The sequence below is a fragment of the Pecten maximus genome, chromosome 2 (assembly GCF_902652985.1).
Source record: "Pecten maximus chromosome 2, xPecMax1.1, whole genome shotgun sequence".
Lineage (NCBI taxonomy): Eukaryota > Metazoa > Mollusca > Bivalvia > Pectinida > Pectinidae > Pecten > Pecten maximus.
In genome coordinates this window covers 62,337-81,815 of record NC_047016.1, presented here as the reverse complement: position 1 = coordinate 81,815, position 19,479 = coordinate 62,337, and the positions used below count along the sequence as shown (strand labels likewise).

The 19,479-nt window shown below is 40.5% G+C and overlaps 1 protein-coding gene across 2 annotated transcripts in view; it reads left to right on the top strand.

Annotated features, from left to right (window-relative positions):
• The first annotated feature begins 282 nt into the window (after positions 1–282).
• The window catches only part of LOC117344060 (L-proline trans-4-hydroxylase-like), a 37,801-nt gene continuing 18,604 nt past the window's right edge, over positions 283–19,479 (top strand). Inside the window, exons 1-3 of one of the 2 annotated variants that reach the window (XM_033906674.1) lie at positions 283–523; positions 3,749–3,781; positions 8,689–8,770. In XM_033906674.1, the coding sequence (XP_033762565.1) occupies positions 3,769–3,781; positions 8,689–8,770 (95 nt within the window). In that variant the 5' untranslated portion in view covers positions 283–523; positions 3,749–3,768. The remainder of the gene's footprint in view (positions 524–3,748; positions 3,782–8,688; positions 8,771–19,479) is intronic. The other variant, XM_033906685.1, reaches the window with a different exon arrangement.

Genomic DNA, 19,479 nt, shown 5'->3' with positions numbered 1-19,479 from the left:
AGTGTAGGCATCAACTGTTATGTATACAATGTATATACTGTAAATATGTTTCAGCATGTGGATATATATATTGTTAATAAGACATATTTAGTAAATCATCCCTAAATCCGTTTAATTGAAGGGGAACGTCCGTTTGTCACGCTAATGTTGACACACATTAACACACAAACTAACACATACACACCATCACACCCACACTAACACACACACCCACTCACACACACACCCTCTCTCTCTCACACACACACACACACACCCACACACACACACACACACACACACACACACCGCTACAGACATATACAGCATGGTGAATTGGGGGAAAGAAGGCGCCGTTGGTTGACAGGGGAATCCTTATTGTATGTGTTTTAGCTCTGGCAGATAACTTGTATTGTAGGGCAAGGTCACATGCTTGTGTAAACACTGGGTAAGTTATCTAAAACTGATAATCCGGCTGTCTGGGGAAGATACTATCCTGAGCAGTCAGATCACGGACACAACGCCCCCCGTCATTGTGTTGTGGGTAAGTAATTATAGACTCGTTAGTTTGTCGTGGTTACTACAGTGACTTACTGCAGCCTTACTAGTCTGCATGTTTGTGTAGCTTCTCTCGATATAATGTACAATACTGTATGGCATTTCCCTACACTGTGCATAAACAATTAGCTGGACAATACGCGTTGCACTGGTTACCCAGCAACACATAAACTTTTGTTATGCCGTCCGAATCTGTAAAGAATATAAATTATCAGCTATGAAAACCACTACTTAAAATTGTTTGTTTAAATCATAATTGAAACTCAAACTCTGAATACAGATGTATTTCTCCGTACGGAGATGAATATTTATTTTGGAATTAATTATCATCAAATTATATATGTATCTTATTTTACTACTGACATAAGTGATAATTAAAATTCTGTATTCCATTGATGTGGATAAATTTTGTATATTTTGTGATCACTTTGCAACTATACAGGGAATCAATTGATTTCAAACTCAAAATTTTCGTACGGAACACGGATCTATAGATTTGTTGTACGGATCTCTACGATGTAATTGCTCCAATCAAGCTTTTAATTAATTGGTTTGTTTAAACCGTGTCCTATAATTTGTTTAAACCTTTTTAACCTGGACAAATAAATGTTGTTGTTTTTTTTATAAATTATGTACCCTACTATTATGACGTCATAAAATGATGTACCGAATTAAATTCAAAATCCCATGAAGAGCGACACGATGTAGCCGCGAAAGTACTAGGGAGACAGCAGATCTGTGTTTGACTTTCTATTCTATTATATACATGTATAATATATATATATATAACAACACATCCGTCACCAACATTCGCCACACTCACGGTTACATACATTCAAGGAAGGTTATTGCTCAACACTTACATATCTTAATATAATTAAATACAATTATTCAAATTTATATGTACAGTATACCTATGTGTGGCACAGAGCCGCTAGATACACATATCTGCAGGTAGACGTTAACTGTACACGTTCTCATTTACTCAGGACTTGCTTCTGAAACAATAATATACCTTCACACTTACTATTTTACATCAACTACTTTTAATGCTAGATATACAAAACTACTTTCCACGTTCGCAAAGTATACGTACATATAAACAATGAAAAAATAATGAAAATGTATAATCTTAACAATACAATGAATTTTTAATACCACATCGTTAGACTTATCATGCATATAGTAAGTATAAAGACAGAATACGTCGTGATGTCAATAAGTCGACATATTACTTACATTTTTATGTCATTTCTCTGTCATCTCAGTAAACACGTCTGTCAATCTGAATAAGTGTATTCCCACCAACTAATCACTTGACCACAAAAACATAATGACGGCAACACATTGACAAAGAAGAATACAACACGTGACTTGGCACAATGCGTCGTAACACTACATACGATAGAAACAGCACAAGATCCGAAGGATCAATTGGAAAGAATACAGAACCACACCAAAGAATACAATACGGACGTGATTACTGCGTACGTATGAACGCCACGGTAAACGATACAAGGTAAAATACACACAAATGACAAAACATATAAATTATATATATATATAATGTATTATAAACACATTTAAATTGTGTAATCTAAACCGAGTTCTTATGAAAAAAATATGTTTGGACCTATAAAGATACATGTTGATGACACATATTTTCAAGACAATACTTTTTTAACGTATATACACATCCGTACTAAGCAATCAGTCAGTAATCGGTCTTTATCAACGTCACGTCGTCAGGTCTAATACATTTTACATAGAGCCAAGACATGTGAATTCCCGTGTGTGTGAGATGCATGCGTGAGGTTTATGATTGTATTTATTGAGAGGCTGTGGTGTGTTTATGTTCGATTTGTCTCCTTGTGATAGCGCGGGATTTTTGCCGATTTATCGTGCTACCTCAATGAAGCATACTGCAGGACACCCCACCAGGTCACATTATAATACAAAAACCTTCATAAATGGGCGAACGCTCAACTAAAGGACAAAAGTGAGGCATTGTCAAAGCAGAAGACATTAAGAAGAAGAGAGTTGTTAAGAAAGAAGAGCAATGAGAAAATCCCAAATTTAGTCGCCTCTTACGAGCATGAAGCATGTCGCCTCTTATGAAGCAACAGATACAAATCTTACGCCCTACCTGCAGGGCAGTGCATTTGTTGTCTAAGGCAAACCAGTTATCAACAAAATCCTTACTTGCCACCGGTAAAAACAGGCAAATATAGAGGTAAATTCATTTGAAGCAGACTGTAATCCTTTGTAACAATATCTCTTGATCGTAATAGCCGACGATGTCATACGACAAATAATAACATGCATTGATATTTAAGGATTCTAAATCAAGATACGTTACCAAGATTTACGTGCAATCAAATTAATCGGATGGAACTTAAACTCAAAGTGAATCGAGGCCATCACTTACTGCTTGGTTTTCGAGTGTTACACTTTGTTGATATGGTAGGAGTATGTTTAATATGTTTTTTTTATTAATACTAACCAGAAGCAGATGCTCGTGTTCTAAGGTTCATTATGCTCGCATTTGAAGCGAATATATTCAATAGACTTTTTAAGAATGGCTTCTCCATGTGACACGTGGCATTTCACGCCTTGATGGTAAGTGGTAATAAATATTGTTGTATCACAAGCTGCTGATATGTATTTGAAAAAAAAATGCAGTGTTTAATTTTATCTTTTTTACTAGAATTTCAGAGAAACAAGCTGGAATATATAATTCCATGTACGGTATTATAGAAGCGATGTGTATATGCACTTACTTTTTTTATCCAAATTATCCCGAACGTTTCAAAATGATTCTTAACAGTTCCTCAATTTATATCATCTACGATAGCTATTCCACACATTTCGTTTGGGTCACCCAGCGTACGCACATTCACATCCACGATACTAACGCATATTTATTCTATCAAGCGACTTATTCTATAACCAGACAAACATGACACTTGTCTAACAAAAACAACAAATTTCACAGAAATGAAAATTCCATCAAACAAAATGCTTCTTAAAGAAATAAATAATAATAAAAAGACCTCAATTCATTCGATATTTTAATGAATATTTAGGTAGTTTGCAAATTCGTGTGAAATATAAAAGCAACGAATTCATTCGTTTTCATCTTATTGCCTATCCGTCTTACTAACAAATCTATAGTGCTATTTATTTATAATGCTTTAAATTTCGGTTTCAGATTCAGCTTCCTTTTTCGCAATGTCTTACGGTGGTATGTATTACATTAACTATACAGATACGAAGTTTAAGCATATTAAAGAAGGATTACAAGATTATTTTGATAATTTGTATTTAATCTGTTCAATATATTGAACAGTCCTTACAGTTAGGTGACCCACCATTACGTTTGTGTATGTATTCTATGAATTAGATAATGACCATAATCACTAGCAATACCAAAATTGCATAACAAGATATACCACAACGGGTATCATAAACGGACGGAATGACAAGACATATATTGTGCATAATAAAATGTCCTTCGAATGATAATAATTCTCGAAATTAGGTCTAATTTGTACCATTTCAACAGAGTGTTACTTCCTTTTGTAGAATAGAATCGAAAATCAAAAGATATTACCGACATTATGTCCACTCAAAACCAACAAAGACATTAAAACGAAACCATAATTTCTACTCAAAATCAATAGAGAATACCGAAATTTTAAACGGAAATATTACCAGTGATGAAATAGAAGAAGATGTATATAAACTTAAGAATAATCAGTCTTGTGGTTTAGATGGAATCGTTAATGAACATATTAAACACACTCTACAAATATTTCTGCCCATATATTCGAAAATGTTCACTGTTGTAACTTAATACAGGTATAGTTCAAACGGATTGGACAATTGGATTTATTAAACCTGTTTATAAAAACAAAGGCGATAAACACAACCTTGCTAACAACAGAGCAATTACTTTAGTATCGTGCCTATGTAAATTGTTTACATCTATTATTAACAATAGGCTGAATAAAGTAGCAGATGGAATTTATTCTTATATCTCGAGCACAATCTGGTTTTAGAAAAGGATACTCTACCACTCTATCTATTTCTCTAAAAATAAAAAAAGCTATACTGTTCATTTATTAATTTTTTAAAAGCGGTTGATACGGTGTGGCGTATCGAATTATGGAGAAAAATGCTCACGAGTAAAATTTTCAAAGTTATCAATAATTTATCTAATAATACTAAATCATGTGTCCGAAACGGAAGTCAGACATCTGATTTTTTTTTTATATATATATATTTATTCACAATCAGCATATTAATAGTTAACACTGCTTGCCCTCACACAGGAGGGGACTCGTTCACAATTTTGTTCCACAACTTTACATAACTTGGTCATATTATTTGGTATAGCATGCATTTTTCTCAAACTTTAATTATCTTAACCATGTGTTCACATCATATCAGCATCATGCCATCTTATATTTATATATACTTTCTCATTCGCACACATAGGTCTACAGTGTGATATTGCAAACACACTGTTTTATGAAATACCATATTACAACATGTATCTACATAGTTTCGTAATGATTATTTGTCAAAAATGTTCTTCAATGAATCCCAGACATAAGAAAACTTATTTGAGTGCTTTAGTATTGAAATATTCATTTTTAAAGACTGTATGATACTATTTAATATCTGTTGCTTGCTTTCAGCTTTGTTTTCAAATTTAATTTAATTTCTAGATGTCCAATTATGCCATTCTGTAGAAAGAATTATTAGATTAATAACTAAACAAGAGATAAAATTTAAATGATGGCATCCAAGCATAACGTCTCTTTCAGAAATCTTATACACTTGGTGTTGTTGGGAAATACCTTTTTTTTTTTTTTAATACAGCAATAAATAAATGACATCTGATTTTTTCATGTGTAACGTCGGTTTAAAACAAGGCGAAAATGTCATCATTTTTGTAATCTATATACCTTAACGATTTAGAAGAGTATCTTCAACAAAATAATGGTTCTTGTTTGCAGGAAATTGATAGTTTATGTGAACATACTCTTGGTGTATACATGTATGTTAGATTATTTGTTATGTTATATGCAGATGATACCGTATTGATGTCCGAAACTCTTGGAGGTCTACAAAGTGCTCTTGATTGTTTTTAAACTATTGTGAACGCTGGAAATTAACAGTTAATACCATTAAGACAAAAAATTGTAATTTTTGAAAAACGTAAAAATAGAACACAGTTTCACTTTACCATATTTGATGAGCAAATACATCGAGAGGATTCTTATCCTTATCTTGGCATACTATTTACCTATAACGGTATTACCTGAACAAGCAAAGAAAGCAGCAACATTTGCATTGTAAATAAAAATAAGAAACATCCCATTATCTATAGACTTGCACCTTAAATTATTCGATTCACTGGTTACCCGATTCTGCTTTATGGCTGTGAAATCTAGGGATATGAAAACGTAGGCATAATTTTAAAAAATTCACTTACAATTTTGTAAGAAAATTTTAAATATTAGAAGTCGTACACCAAATTACATGGTTTAAGGCGAAGTTGGAAAATTTCCACTTGAAATTGAAATAAAATTAAGGATGTTAATGCTTTTGCATAAATTAATCACAATAGGTGACAAACTTTCTACTTCATTCTATCGCTTAATACTAAACATGCAAGAAAATCAAATAGCAGACTTTAAATGGCTATACCAAAACACTTGTACATTAGATAAAACTGTTTTTAAAACATTGCTTAAAAGACGTTTATGTGACCATTTCATTCTACTATCCAATCATCGTTTTGTGGACAATTTTATTCTATCTTTAAAAAACAGTTTATCATTGAGTCCTATCTAATCAGCTTAATTCCCGAGAGCGCATTATTATTTGCAAATTTAAAATGTCAAATTTAAAGTTACCTATTGAAACTGGTAGATGGATTGGTATACCACGTAATAATCGTGATTGCTTATTATGTCATAACGGTATTGATGATGAATACCACTACTTATTTCAATACAATAATATTTTATTAACATAGGTTAGACACAAATGCATTCCAAATTATTACTATATAAATCCAAGTTTAACTAAAATGGAAGGTATGTTTGAAATATGTAACAAGTCCCTATTATCTAGAGTGAGTCATTTCCTGAAAAATGTAGAAAAAAACTTTGTATTTCAAGTAGATAATAGATAAGTATAATATTTCATATGCTGTATTGTAGTTAATATATGTATAATGAGATAACATTGCTTATAACTACGTTAGTATATACACTATTATATTTCACGTTATTACCCTGTAAGCCATGTACATTGCTTTGTCATATTGACCTCTGTTACACACTTTGTGTGTCTTGAGTAAATAAAATTCTTGAAATCTTGACATTAACCCAACACCTTAATTTCATTTCGAAATAAACAAAATGTGACCAAAATACCAACAAAAAGTTAAGATAAGAGTACCAAAGTACAGGGAGAACAATGCCATACGTTATGGAAGAGTAAGATTTATTTTATACGAGGTCTTTAATTCATTATTATTTCACAATTATAACAAAACAATTCCAACAAAAACTCCAACAGAATTTCAAGCTTTAAAATGTCACCACATGCGACATATAAAATAGTGTCAATGTCGGCACATTGATTCGCAATTACAGACGACACAGCATATTCGTACCGAACACGAATTCGACGCTAGCGCAAAATGCAGTCGAGAATAAGTCATTGTTGCTGTCGTTGCTGTCAGATGTGTTGGTGAATGGTCCACGCTTTGGATCATGTAACACGTCAATATAGTGATGGAAACATCAGTCAAATCTGAATAATTACAAATTTTCGTTTCTTCAAACGATAAATTTGCTGATGACAAAACAGTCACTGCTAATGTACGTAACTGCAAGTAAAAGTCCTAGCTGGAAACAACGAATAGGTTGTACTGCTACTGTCTGTCGCATCTAAATGATGCCCATTTCCATCATAGGTAGCGTTCGGCAAATAGTATGTGTGTGTTTTACTGTCTTTGTTCGCAAAACACTTATTTGATGAAAGTCGATTTTTATCACGAGAAAAACGAAAACCGTGTCATTGGGGTAAGCTCTTGATTACCATATCAGCTGAGACATGTAAACCATATCAGCTGGGACATGTAAACGCCATATCAGCTGAGACATGTAAACCATATCAGCTGGGACATGTAAACGCCATATCAGCTGGGACATGTAAACGCCATATCAGCTGGGACATGTAAACCATATCAGCTGGGACATGTAAACGCCATATCAGCTGGGACATGTAAACCATATCAGCTGGGACATGTAAACGCCGTATCAGCTGGGACATGTAAACCATATCAGCTGGGACATGTAAACCATATCAGCTGGGACATGTAAACGCCATATCAGCTGGGACATGTAAACGCCATATCAGCTGGGACATGTAAACCATATCAGCTGGGACATGTAAACGCCATATCAGCTGGACCATGTTAACCATATCGGCTGGGACATGTAAACCATATCAGCTGGGACATGTAAACGCCATATCAGTTGGGACATGTAAACCATATCGGCTGGGACATGTAAACGCCATATCAGCTGGGACATGTAAACGCCATACCAGCTGGGACATGTAAACGCCATACCAGCTGTGACATGTAAACGCCATATCAGCTCGGACATGTAAACCATATCAGCTGGGACATGTAAACGCCATATCAGCTGGGACATGTAAACAATATCAGCTTGGACATGTTAACCATATCAGCTGGGACATGTAAACGCCATGTCTGCTGGGACATGTAAACGCCATATCAGCTGGGACATGTAAACAATATCAGCTGGGACATGTAAACAATATCAGCTGGGACATGTAAACGCCATGTCAGCTGGGACATGTAAACGCCATCTCTTGCGGAGGTAAAGATGGTGCTTCAAAAAAATGTAAAAAAAAAATCACAATAACAATAGGAATCGTAACAATCATAATTGAAAGCTGTTCCTGTCATCACATTAAACACAATACTGTGACAGCACGATAGTTAAATTACTAAACAAATTACTCTGACCAAACGATAGTCATATGATTAAACATATTAACATAGAAATACTGAAAGTTTGTTTTGCTTTCCATCAATAGTTTATCAGTTCAACAAAGAAAGCATCGATGTGACGGCGGCTATGCAAAAAGACTATGATGACAACGGATACATTGCATACAAGTAAGTTATTCTATTATACACTATGTATTTAACATTATCTTTATAACAACTAATCAAACAGGTGATGTGTACAGCAAAAATGACAAACTACTGTCAATACATCATACTAAATAGATGAAGCATCTCAGTTTCATTAAAAAATGACAGCGTATACAGCGATCCCTTGTAGAGGCTAATATGTTTGGTACTGAATTTGCTCTATCATGGCTTATTCATTGGCAAGATATATAAGGTAAATGTGAAAATTTACAATTTTGAAACGAGTAACACTTTAAACATCAACTAGGAAATGTGTATATAAGTTTCGGTATTTGCACTAATTCATGCCGAACAACTGTTAAACTGATGCAGTGTAGATAACTGATGTAAAGTAAGACAACTATTATACTGGTGTCAGGCAGGCAACCGTTAAACTGATGTAAAGTAAGACAACTAGTATACTGGTGTCAGGCAGGCAACCGTTAAACTGATGTAAAGTAAGGCAACTATTATACTGGTGTCAGGCAGGCAACCGTTAAACTGATGTAAGGAAGACAGCTAGTATACTGGTGTCAGGCAGGCAACCGTTAAACTGATGTAAAGTAAGACAACTAGTATACTGGTGTCAGGCAGGCAACCGTTAAACTGATGTAAAGTAAGACAACTAGTATACTGATGTCAGGCAGGCAACCGTTAAACTGATGTAAAGTAAGACAACTATTATACTAGTGTTAGACAGGCAACCGTTAAACTGATGTAAAGTAAGACAACTATTATACTGGTGTCAGGCAGGCAACCGTTAAACTGATGTAAAGTAAGACAACTATTATACTGGTGTTAGGCAGGCAACCGTTAAACTGATCTAAAGTAAGGCAACTATTATACTGGTGTCAGGCAGGCAACCGTTAAACTGATGTAAAGTAAGACAACTATTATACTGGTGTTAGACAGGCAACCGCTAAACTGATGTAAGGAAGATAACCGTTAAACTGATGTAAAGTAAGACAACCGTTATACTGGTGTCAGGCAGGCAATCGTTAAACTGATGTAAAGTAAGGCAATTGTTAAACTGATGTAAAGTAAGACAACTATTATACTGGTGTCAGGCAGGCAACCGTTAAACTGATGTAAAGTAAGGCAACTGTTAGATGGAAGTAAGGTTGGTAACTGTTAAACTAATGTATGTAGATAACTTCAAAACTAAGGTAAGGTTGGAAATTGTTAAGCTGATATAAGGAGGACAGCTGTTAAACTGATTTAAGGTAGACAACTGTAAAACCGATGAAGTGATTGCAACTGTTAAACTAGATCAAAGTTTGCAACTGTAAAGTTGTAGGGTAGACACTTATTAACTAATGTAAGGTAAGCAATGCAAAACTGATGCAGGGTAGACAACTATTTATCAGATGTAGGAGGGAAAGAATGATGTAGGGTAGACAACTGGTAACTGATGAAAGAGAAGCGCCTCCAATATTCAATAGGGTAGATAATTTTTAAAATAATGTACGATTAATATTAATAAAACAATAGAAGCAATTACATGTTGGCAATAACAAGGCGCCACCTGAATACGCCGCCGTTGACCAGTTCTGCACATAAATAACTATTTCTTTGTAAACAAGATAAACATGGTTTCATTCGAAATATGGTTTTTGTGTGAAGATTACAATATAGATCAGGGTTGTATATCCTATAGTTCCTTCACCTTGAGCCTTGACTGAGAAGGTTGCCAGTAAAAGTTCCGTTGCTTTATTGATAACCAATTTTGATCTTAAGTAACTATCGTACGTTAAGGGCAAATATCTGTAACGATATCCATCAATAAAAACAAGCTTAATTCGTATGTATGCAAGAAATACAAACCAGGATGAAGCGAAAAAACTAAAACCTAAGGCAAATTAACAATTCCTCTTATCACATTTTCGTTACTTGCAATTCCCTCGCTTTGCAATTTGCCTTTAATCTCCCTTCTTTGAATGCACGCTTTAGGCCCTCAGTTAGCCCGAGTTTCCTCTGGCCCTGTCACCATGTCTGGTGTAGGGCCAGAGCGCACTACTATATGAAAACGTGGAATTCTCCGACACCGTTTGGTGTTGCTAAGAATCTGGTGCAAATACAATAAAATCGGGAGTGACATAACACCTACCTTACATATATGGATAAATGAGATATTTATTTACTTCAGAACACCCATTTAGTCCCACATAGGTGTTTTATTCCATCCGTATAGACCCTCGCTTTACGCTAGTGAAAATTTCATACTTGACTCGACGCCATATTGCTAACTATGTAGGTCGTGGGCGGCCTAATTACCCTGATCAGTGCGCGATGGAGCGAAAAGAAAAAAAAATACAACATTTATTTTTATATATTTTACCGCTTATAGTTTATAAATAATAAATTTTTGAATTGAATATAACAGGTTTTGGGAAATAATAAGCTTAGTTTTCTTAATTTTAACTATGTAAGAAGAAAAACACAATAATTGATATGTGGTCTTTTCGGTCCATTGCGTTCCGATTCGGGTGGTTAGTCGTACTATCATTTACAAAATGGCGGGTCAACAGTATGAAATTTTCACTAGCGTAAAGCGAGGGTCTATACGGACGGAATAAAACACCTATGTGGGACTAAATGGGTGTTCTGGGGTAAATAAATATCTCATTTATCCATATATGTAAGGTAGGTGTTATGTCACTCCCGATTTTATTGTATTTGCACCAGATTCTTAGCGACACCAAACGGTGTCGGAGAATTCCACGTTTTCATATAGTAGTGCGCTCTGGCCCTACACCAGACATGGTGACAGGGCCAGAGGAAACTCGGGCTAGCCCTCAGTATATAGAATAACACAGAGGGACAAAACAGGTTTGCGATGCAGTTTTACATTGTATGGTCAATTTTCGGCTTTAACTGTACCCGGTGATCAGCACGTGTTTGTACTAGCATTCATACTGAGTGTAGTTGCAGAAAAACCGTTACGAGATAGCACCGATTGAAGTCTGGACTTCAGTGAGTAGATAAACCTCGGTTCTCTAAACAACTTGGATGTTATCTAAACCATCTTCATGTAATACTGGTTGTATTCAATTATCTTCGAGTAGTTTTTTTTATCAATGTGGTATTTACATGTACGGATACGTCACTCCTAGCCGTAAACCGTACGGATGCGTCACTCCTACCCGTACACCGTACGGACACGTCACCCCTCCCCGTACACCGTACGGACACGTCACCCCTATCCCTACATCGTACGGACACGTCACTCCTATCAGTACACCGTACGGACACGTCACTCCTAGCCGTACACCGTACGGACACGTCACTCCTACCCGTACACCGTACGGACAGGTCACTCCTACCCGTACACCGTACGGACACGTCACTCCTACCCGTACACCGTACGGACACGTCACTCCTACCCGTACACCGTACGGATACGTCACTCCTAGCCGTACACCGTACGGATACATCACTCCTATCAGTACACCGTACGGATACGTCACCCCTACCCGTACACCGTACGAACACGTCACCCCTACCCGTACACCGTCCGGACAGGTCGCTCCTACGTATACCCGTACACCGTACGGGCACGTCACTCCTACCCGTAGACCGTACGGATACGTCACTCCTATCCCTACAACCTACGGACACGTCACACCTACCCGTACACCGTACGGAAACGTCACTCCTACCCGTACATCGTACGGATACGTCACCCCTACCCGTACACCATACGGATACGTGACTCCTACCCGTACATAGTACGGATACGTGACTCCTACCCGTACACCGTACGGATACGTCACTCCTACCCGTACATAGTACGGATACGTCACTCCTACCCGAATACCGTACGGACACGTCACCCCTACCCGTACACCGTACGGATACGTCACTTTTACCCGTACACCGTACGGACACGTCACTCCTACCCGTACACCGTACGGACACGTCACTCCTACCCGTACACCGTACGGATACGTCTCTCCTACCCGTACATCGTACGGATACGTCTCTCCTACTCGTACACCCCACGGACACGTCACTCCTACCCGTAGACCGTACGGATACGCCACTCCTACCCGTACACCGTACGGATACGTCAACCCTACCCGAACACCGTACGGATACGTCACTCCTACCCGGACACCGTACGGATACGTCTCTCCTACCCGTACATCGTACGGATACGTCTCTCCTACTCGTACACCCCACGGACACGTCACTCCTACCCGTACACCGTAGGAATACGTCACTCCTACTCGTACAACGCACGGACACGTCACTCCTACCCGTACACCGTACGGATACGTCACTCCTACCCGTACATAGTACGATACGTGACTCCTACCCGTACACCGTACGGATACGTCACTCCTACTCGTACACCCCACGGACACGTCACTCCTACCCGTAGACCGTACGGATACGTCACTCCTACCCGAATACCGTACGGACACGTCACCCCAACCCGTACACCGTACGGATACGTTACTCTTACCCGTACACCGTACGGATACGTCACTCCTACCCGTACACCGTACGGATACGTCACTTTTACCCGTACACCGTACGGACACGTCACTCCTACCCGTACACCGTACGGATACGTCTCTCCTACTCGTACACCCCACGGACACGTCACTCCTACCCGTAGACCGTACGGATACGTCAATCCTACCCGTACATAGTACGGATACGTCACCCCTACCCGTACACCATACGGATACGTCTCTCCTACCCGTACACCATACAGATACGTCTCTCCTACCCGTACACCCTACGGACACGTCACCCCTACCCGTACACCGTACGGATACGTTACTCTTACCCGTACACGTACGGATACGTCACTCCTACCCGTACACCGTACGGATACGTCACTCCTACCCGTACATAGTACGGATACGTGACTCCTACCCGTACACCGTACGGATACGTCACTTTTACCCGTACACCGTACGGACACGTCACTCCTACCCGTACATCGTACGGATACGTCACTTTTACCCGTACACCGTACGGACACGTCACTCCTACCCGTACATCGTACGGATACGTCACTCCTACCCGGACACCGTACGGACACGTCACCCCTACCCGTACACCGTACGGATACGTCACCCCTACCCGTACACCGTACGGATACGTCACCCCTACCCGTAGACCGTACGGATACGTCACCCATACCCGTACACCGTACGGATACGTCACTTTTACCCGTACACCGTACGGACACGTCACTCCTACCCGTACACCGTACGGATACGTCACTTTTACCCGTACACCGTACGGACACGTCACTCCTACCCGTACATCGTACGGATACGTCACTCCTACCCGGACACCGTACGGATACGTCTCTCCTACCCGTACATCGTACGGATACGTCTCTCCTACTCGTACACCCCACGGACACGTCACTCCTACCCGTAGACCGTACGGATACGTCACTCCTACCCGTACACCGTACGGATACGTCAACCCTACCCGAACACCGTACGGATACGTCACTCCTACCCGGACACCGTACGGATACGTCTCTCCTACCCGTACATCGTACGGATACGTCTCTCCTACTCGTACACCCTACGGACACGTCACTCCTACCCGTAGACCGTACGGATACGTCAATCCTACCCGTACGGATTACGGACACGTTACTCCTACCCGTACACCGTAGGAATACGTCACTCCTACTCGTACAACGCACGGACACGTCACTCCTACCCGTACACTGTACGGACACGTCACCCCTACCCGTACACCGTACGGATACGTCACCCCTACCCGTACACCGTACGGATACGTCACCCCTACCCGTACACCGTACGGATACGTCACCCCTACCCGTACACCGTACGGACACGTCACCCCTACCCGTACACCGTACGGACAGGTCACTCCTAACAATACACCGTACGAATACGTCACTCCTATCCGTACACCGTACGGATACGTCACCCCTACCCGTACACCGTACGGACACCTCACCCCTACCCGTACACCGTACGGATACGTCACCCCTACCCGTACACCGTACGGACACGTTACACCTACACGTACATCGTACGGATACGTCACCCCTACCCGTACACCATACGGATACGTCTCTCCTACCCGTACACCATACGGATACGTCTCTCCTACCCGTACACCCTACGGACACGTCACTCCTACCCGTAGACCGTACGGATACGTTACTCTTACCCGTACACCGTACGGATACGTCACTCCTACCCGTACACCGTACGGATACGTCACTCCTACCCGTACATAGTACGGATACTTGACTCCTACCCGTACACCGTACGGTGTACGGGTAGGAGTGACGTATCCATTACAGATACGTCACTCCTACCCGAATACCGTACGGACACGTCACCCCTACCCGTACACCGTACGGATACGTCACTTTTACCCGTACACCGTACGGACACGTCACTCCTACCCGTACACCGTACGGATACGTCACTTTTACCCGTACACCGTACGGACACGTCACTCCTACCCGTACACCGTACGGATACGTCTCTCCTACCCGTACATCGTACGGATACGTCTCTCCTACTCGTACACCCCACGGACACGTCACTCCTACCCGTAGACCGTACGGATACGTCACTCCTACCCGTACACCGTACGGATACGTCAACCCTACCCGAACACCGTACGGATACGTCACTCCTACCCGGACACCGTACGGATACGTCACCCCTACCCGTACACCTTACGGATACGTCACTCCTACCCGTACACCGTACGGATACGTCACCCCTACCCGTACATAGTACAGATACGTCACTCCTACCCGTACACCATACGGATACGTCACTCCTATCCGTACACCGTACGAATACGTCACCCCTACCCGTACACCGTACGGACACGTCACCCCTACCCGTACACCGTACGGACACGTCACTCCTACCCGTACACCGTACGGACAGGTCACTCCCACCCGTACACCGTACGGACACGTCACTCCTACACGTATTCGTACGTATACGTCACTCCTACCCGTACACCGTACGGATACGTCACTCCTACCAGTACACCGTACGGATACGTCACCCCTACCCGTACACCGTACAGACACGTCACCCCTACCCGTACACCGTACGGACAGGTCACTCCTACCCGTACACCGTACGGGCACGTCACTCCTACCCGTAGACCGTACGGATACGTCACTCCTACCCGTACATCGTACGGATATGTCACCCCTACCCGACACCGTACGGACAGGTCATTCCCACCTGTACACCGTACGGACACGTCACTCCTACCCGTACACCGTACGGACACGTCACTCCTACCCGTACACCGTACGGACACGTCACTCCTACCCGTACACCGTACGGATACGTCACTCCTATCAGTACACCGTACGGATACGTCACCCCTACCCGTACACCGTACGGACAGGTCACTCCTACCCGTACACCGTACGGACACGTCACTCCTACCCGTACACCGTACGGATACGTCACTCCTAGCCGTACACCGTACGGATACGTCACTCTATCAGTACATCGTACGGATACGTCACCCCTACCCGTACACCGTACGGATACGTCACCCCTAGCCGTACACCGTACGGATACGTCACTCTATCAGTACATCGTACGGATACGTCACCCCTACCCGTACACCGTACGGATACGTCACTCCTACCCGTACACCGTACGGATACGTCACCCCTACCCGTACACCGTACGGATACGTCACTCCTACCCGTACGGATTACGGACACGTCACTCCTACCCGTACACCGTAGGAATACATCACTCCTACCCGTACACCGTACGGACAGGTCACTCCTACCCGTACACCGTACGGACAGGTCACTCCTACCCGTACACCGTACGGACACAATCATCAATCAATCAATCAATCAATCAATCAATTCTTCTATTCCTCTTGACTAGAGATACAAATTTTTAAACATACTGAAAAGTTATTACAAAATTTATGTTACATTAGCTTTAACTGGCAAAGTCTTTTCTTTCTTCATCATATTTACATGTTACAGATATAATATTCAGATAGTTGAATATCACATATATAAAACTGACATTTACTTATTTTCAAAGTAGAATTTGGCTGCCTTGAATACATATTTCGCACTTTCTAGGTAAAATGTATTTGTATCTTTGATTGGTGATGACTGTACAGTCTTTTTACCTAAGATGCACCTCAAGAAATCCTCGTGAGGCAGATTGTTTAAGTACACACCAAACTCTTCACCACATTTGTCTAGAATTGATATCATATATTCACATCTGATGTTATGTGTGATGTCACAAGTAGTCACTATGTGTAAAATTAAGTCAATGTATAAGAGTCCACATTTAAGACACAGACCTTCTGTCCAACTGGGTATGGTTGACAGGACTCTGCTGATGTATCTAATGGCGGATCTCTCATACGGACTTTTTAAAGGAATTGTCCACATTGTCCATGGATGATAACTGCCATGTACGTCATGGAAGCGTAAAAAGTCATTATCCTGGTGCATTCTTAGAGCGAGAAGTTCATTTTCAGAATGATGTATTGCTTTTCTAACCTTTTGTTTCCATAAGGTTTTTGATGGGAATGTCGCATTGTCTATGTATGTATCTAAAATGTCAGAAATTTTATACTTTTGTAGTAGCTGAAGCACGTCCGGAATAAAACCCATTTGTGAACTCGAATGATCTCTTCGAATTTGGTATAGTCTACGTATGAATATATCTTTTGATATAGTGTACGATGGTAGGTTGGCGATTGAACCTAGAAAGTTTAATTTCACACTCTATCCTTCGTAGACCTAGTAAAGATTCTGCTATATCTGATCGAGTGTGTGATGGGAGGCACTGAATTCTCTTGGCGATTTGATGTTGAAATACACGGAGTTCTTGTATGTCCTTTTTATTCGAATTAGACCAGAATTCTGATCCATATAAGACACTCGGTAGCACTACTTTTTTGTATAAATTCACTGTTATTACGGGGTTCGTTTTTTGGCAATCCGACCCGAATTTTGTAATTAGGTTAAAAGATTTTCTTCCTTTTAAACATCCGTTATGTATCGCTTGAGAGTTCCTCAGGTCTTCCGATAGTATCATACCTACGTGTTTACATGATGTAGAAATATTGATAATCTCATCCATAAGTGTCCATTTGGTTTTGACATTCTCATTTCTACCTTTCCCAAATACCATTATTGTGCTTTTTTCGGCGTTATACCGGAAGTTCATGGTTCTCGCATATCGGGTACATATGTCTAACATACTTTGGAGGGATGATGGGGAAATCGTTAATAAGACTAAATCATCAGCTAACGCGGGGTTTCCACATTTTACATCCATTACTTTTGCACCTTCGTTTGAATTTTCCAAATCTGTTAATAGATCATTTATATGGATTAGATACAGAAAAGTGGAGACAATTCCACCTTGCCGTATACCAGAGCGGACCGGAAGCCAACGTGATCTGGTTCCATGGGTCATAATTGCGCTTGCAATTCCATTATAGGCGTTGGTGAAGAAGTCTAGCATTTTCCCTCTTATTCCGAATTCATATATTTTCCTCATTAGACCCGCGTGCCAGACTGTATCAAACGCCTTCCTTGTGTCCAGGAAAGCTGCATATACTTTGCTATGTTTTTCCAGATTCCAATAAACACATTCTCTTATGTTGAAGGATACCGTTTCACAACCAAGTCGTTTTTGAAAACCTTGTTGCTGTCTGTTTAGCCGAATACTTGTACATGATAACCACTGGTGTATGCGATTATTAACAACTTTCTCCATCAACTTATATAGCACTGGAAGTAACGATACCGGCCTATAGTTATCTGGAATGTTCCTTGCCTTATGATTATTTTTATACAACGGGATAATAATTCCATATTTCCAAGATTTAGGAATGATTCCTTGGGTATGAACCGCGTTGAACAACTTTAATATGGATAGTATTAAGTTCCGCCCCCCAAACCGGAAGTGCTCGTAACAAACGTTGTCTGGGCCCGATGCTTTTCTAAGCTTAGTGTCTCTGATAGCATTATTTATTTCCGAGAACGTAAAGTTCGCATTAAGTACTTCCAAGGCCTCTGATTTTCCACAATGTCGTTTTGGTACTTCCTTTTCAATATATGCAGACTCGCCGTTGTAGATATCTTCGAAGTATCGGGCAAATGCCTCGCATATATCCTTTGGTGTTCGATAAAGTTCTCCGTCATACAATATTCCTTTACTTTGATCAGTTTTTGGACATTTCCGAGTTCTAATTATTCTCCAGAAAAGCCGAATATCGCATTCCGCTGCCTGCTCGATCTCTAACAGGGAGCTCTGAATATATTGGTCATGCGCCTCTTGATGCGTTGAACGGAACTGACGCTTCGCTTCTTTATACTGGTAATATGATGGGTGTTCGAATCCTCGCGGCCGGCCCTTCTCAATCCATTCTCTTCTTTTTAATAAAGCGTATTTGTGTGCGACCTTAACGTTAATATTCCAGTACGGTTTAAGTCGTGGGTTTCTCTTAACTTGTGGAATACTTTTGTTTGCCGCCATAATCATAGATAAAGTCAGTATTTCGGTGAACGCATCAACCTGATATTGTGTTGTTAGGGGGAAATTATCCAACATTGCTAGTCTCTCGTTGAGATCTAACTGATAATTAATCAAATCGTCGGTTGAAGCTTTGTGCCATGCGCGGGAGTCAGTACCTAGGTCATA